We start from the raw sequence: 3,614 nt of genomic DNA, 5'->3' as shown, positions 1-3,614 counted from the left end.
CTGGTCTGTTCGTCCGCTTGCGGTGCCGTGGTGGCCCATGTGGTGCCATGGTGGCCCATGCGGTGCCATGCGGTGCCATGGTGGTCTGTGCGGTGCCATGCGGTGCCGTGGTGGCCCATGTGGTGCCGTGGTGGCCCATGCGGTGCCATGCGGTGCCATGGTGGTCTGTGCGGTGCCATGCGGTGCCATGGTGGCCCATGTGGTGCTGTGGTGGCCTGTGCACTGCTGTGCATGGCATGGTGGCCCGTGTGGTGCCATGGTGGCCTGTGCGGTGCCATGCAGTGCCATAGTGGCCCGTGCAGTGCCGTGGTGGCCTGTGCACTGCTGTGCATGGCAAGGTGGCCCGTGCGGTGCCCTGGTGGCCTGTGTGGTGCTGAGCACAGCCTGGTGGCCCATGCACAGCGTGGTGGCCCAGCTTCCAGCCCCACCTAGCGGCAGCCATGCCCGGTCCCAAGCTCTTCCTGTTTGTTCTCAGGCACATCCCAGTGGTCGCGAGCAAGCGGACAGGGTGCCTTATCTCCCAGCTACGAAGGGAGCCTCCACACTTTAGTAAGTGTCGCCGAAAGATCTGCTGCTTCTTTTCCATCCCTTGCGTGCCGGGCTTTTTGGTCAAGTGATAGAATCACAAAATGCTTTGGGTTGGAAGGGACCCCTAGAGCCCACCCAGCCCAACCCCCCTGCAGGAGCAGGGACACCTTGAACCACAGCAGGTTGCTCACAGCCCCGGCCAACCTGGCCTGGAATGTTCCCAGGGATGGGGCCTCCACCCCCTCTCTGGGCAACCCCTGCCAGGGTTTCACCACCCTCACTGGAAAGAATTTCTTCCTTAGATCCAGTCTAAATCTCCCCTCCCAAAAAAGTCTGGGGCCTGAAGGAAGATGGCTCGTTGGCAGATGGACATTTGGTTGGAAGCAGCTGAGCCTGGAGCCCGGCTGGCAGAGGCGCAGCCTTGCACCCTCCCCCTGTTCAGGGCCCGGTCGCATCCCCGTGGGTCTGGCCCAGCCGAACAGTTTGCTCTCTGGTTTCTGCCTCCCCTTCCTGAGCGGTTCTGCTTGTGAGAGCCCTTGTGCCTTTAGGGGGTGGCACCGACGGGGTCGGGAGGTTGTTTCTCCCCGTACCTGCCTTGCGGTAGCTGAGTGCGTGATTACCACCAGCCACTCTTCGGTGTCGAGAGCTGCAGTGGGCTGCTGGCTTTAACGCAGACCTATTTCTCTGTCCTCTCCTTCAAGCAAAACAAAATGGAAGACAGGTTGGACGAAGCCATCCACGTGCTGAGGAATCACGCCGTGGGCCAGACAGCCGCCATGCCGAGCAACCACGGGGACATGCACGGGCTCCTGGGCTCCCCCCCAGCCCACAGTGCCACCGTGGGCAGCCTGGGCCAGGCCTTCCCCGCCTCGGTCATGTCCCTGGGGAACAGGCACCCGAGTCTGGTAAGTGTGAAAGCATCGTGGCAGCTGGTGGGGACATGCTGGGGATCCACGTCCTGGGGTCCCCTGGCACCCAGAGGGACGTTTGGTGTGCGAAAAGCTCGGTGTGGTCCAGCCCAGATCAGCCCTTGACAGCCGTGAAGGGGCGATGTGCCCAGAAGCGCGGTGGCTTGCCGTCCACGGGGGGAGTTGAATCCACGCTCAGTGCAGTGGTGGCTCTTGGGCACAAGCCCTGCATGCAGCTCACTCATGCCCCTTCTTGGGGCAGGTAGAGGTGGTAAAAGCTCTTTTTTTTCCCCCTGCAAGATGGACAGAAATCCTTCAAAACAGCTTCAAGCCATCCCCAGGGGATCTGGTGCAGGGCAGGACCGTGGGTATAGAGTCAGGTGTCGCCAGGACTTCTCTGCTCCGAACCGTTCGGGTGGGCACCGCGTCCGTCCATGCACGTGGGGAGTGCTGTTGTGTGATGGCTCATTCAGGCTCTGGGAAACGCGACAGGTCCTGGGTGCCCTGAGCACATGGATGCTGGGTCACCAGGGTCCCCCCTTGTCCAGAGGCTGGTGACCACAGGAGCATGTTTTTGGCGGAGCTGGTTGCCTGCTGCAGCAAATGGTTGCGCGTCTCCGGTCTCTCCAGAGAACCAGACGTGCTTCCCTTCCGAGCATCCCGGGCTCTGCTTGGAAGCGATGAATGCAATGTGTGTCCTCAATTGCAAACTGCTGCCAGCTGCAGAAAGGAGCGTTTGCAGCAGGGCTGGCTCTGTCCTGCTGGTCCCTGGCCGGCGTAGCGCGGCCTCGGGGGGTGCGGGCTCCGAAAGGCTGCCTGACCCTCGCCCTTTGCATCCAGGCCCTTCGGAGTGAAGTTGACGCTGCTGTGATGTCCCCTGCTCTGGTGGCACTGGGGAGGTGGCAGAAACGTTGGTGCTTGGCGGAGACAGGACACGTGCAGCCCAGGCAGGGTGTCCTCTCCGGTCTGCCAGCCTCACACCCCGGCAGAGAGAGGTTTTTCCATGGCGGGGGGAGACAGCGCTGGTGGGGGCTTCCTGCTTGGCCCAGCTGCGGTGCAGGGCACAGAGCTGCTTTCTGCAGTGCCCCCGCCGCGGTCCCCGGAGGAGAGCTGCTGCTGGAGCAGGTTGGCCCTTCCCTCCTGCACGCCCCTGCTCTGGGTGCTGGGAGCGAGCGAGGAGGGCGTGCGGCTGCCCCTCAGCCTGGCCTGCGGAGCCCCCCCGGGCTGTGCTCGGGGTGCCTGTGCCCCTTGCCCACCGGCCGTGACACTTTCCCCCCTCAAGGCTTGCTCTGCTTGTTCTGCTGTAGGTGGGAGGAGGTCACCCCGAAGATGGGTTGTCCAGCAACCCCAGCATGCTCCACAACCATGTCACACTTCCGTCACAGCCCAGCTCACTCCCTGACCTCAACAGGCAGCAAGACACGTACAGCGGTAAGGCAGCTCTGCACGCGTGCACGCTTCAGGCTTGCCTGCCCCGGGGGTGATTCGGGTCCCCGCTTCGGTCCAGCTCTGTGCAGAAGCAGCCTAGGGGGGAGATGGGTGCTCTTGCAAGCTGGGTGCTTCCTCGTGGCATCCGCGGGGCAGTTTCTACCTTGAGCCTTTTCCAGAGGTTTCACCTACATGTTCTGTCCCTCCTGCCAGCTCTGGACGCGCGATGCTCCCAGGCCCTGCTCTGCTGGGGGAGGTTGGGCTCTGACTCTGGCGGGGCTGGGAGGTGGGGGGAGAAGAGCAGGGAGCGGTCATTGGGCAGAGCCAGCACCCCTCCAGCTCCTCTTGCTGTGGGCCAGCGATGCAGGATGAGTCCGGGATGCTGCATGCTGGCGATGCAGCGCAGCAGGAACCAGGCCTGGGGACCCCCCAGCCCTCCGTGCGGGTCAGGCCCCTCCAACCTCCATGTGCGGCTCTGTTTCCTCAGCAGGCTTGTCAGGAGGGCTGGGGCGAAGCAGCGTCTCCTCGGGAACCAGCGAAATAAGAGGGAAGAAGAAGGAGGATGAGGAGAACACGTCGGTGGCAGATAACTCAGAAGAGGAGAAGAAGGAGCTGAAACCCTCCCGGAACAGAACAAGGTGCTCTTTGAACAGGTCTCTCCCTTCACTTTGTTACCCGGCTGGGGGCGTTTGGGCTGGGGTACAGCCGCGGTGACCCACCAGGCGCTGGGCTCGGCCCGGTGAGGCCGGG

General features: G+C 63.2%; 1 protein-coding gene across 19 annotated transcripts in view; it reads left to right on the top strand.

Annotated features, from left to right (window-relative positions):
* TCF3 (transcription factor 3) overlaps nucleotides 1–3,614 on the top strand; it is a 79,472-nt gene that overhangs the window by 68,222 nt on the left and 7,636 nt on the right. For 15 of the 19 annotated variants that reach the window (XM_035894330.1, XM_035894313.1, XM_035894325.1 and 12 more), the window contains 3 exons: nucleotides 476–549; nucleotides 1,230–1,433; nucleotides 2,744–2,867. In XM_035894330.1, coding sequence (XP_035750223.1) covers nucleotides 476–549; nucleotides 1,230–1,433; nucleotides 2,744–2,867 — 402 coding nt within the window. Of the gene's footprint in view, nucleotides 1–475; nucleotides 550–1,229; nucleotides 1,434–2,743; nucleotides 2,868–3,351; nucleotides 3,503–3,614 lie in introns of all 19 variants that reach the window. The other 4 variants (XM_035894322.1, XM_035894320.1, XM_035894315.1 and 1 more) reach the window with 2 other exon arrangements.

Source organism: Egretta garzetta, unplaced genomic scaffold, assembly GCF_000687185.1.
Source record: "Egretta garzetta isolate BGI_Z169 unplaced genomic scaffold, ASM68718v1 scaffold345, whole genome shotgun sequence".
Lineage (NCBI taxonomy): Eukaryota > Metazoa > Chordata > Aves > Pelecaniformes > Ardeidae > Egretta > Egretta garzetta.
The sequence above is the reverse complement of the archived record's forward strand: the minus strand, read 5'-3'. Positions and strand labels throughout refer to the sequence as shown.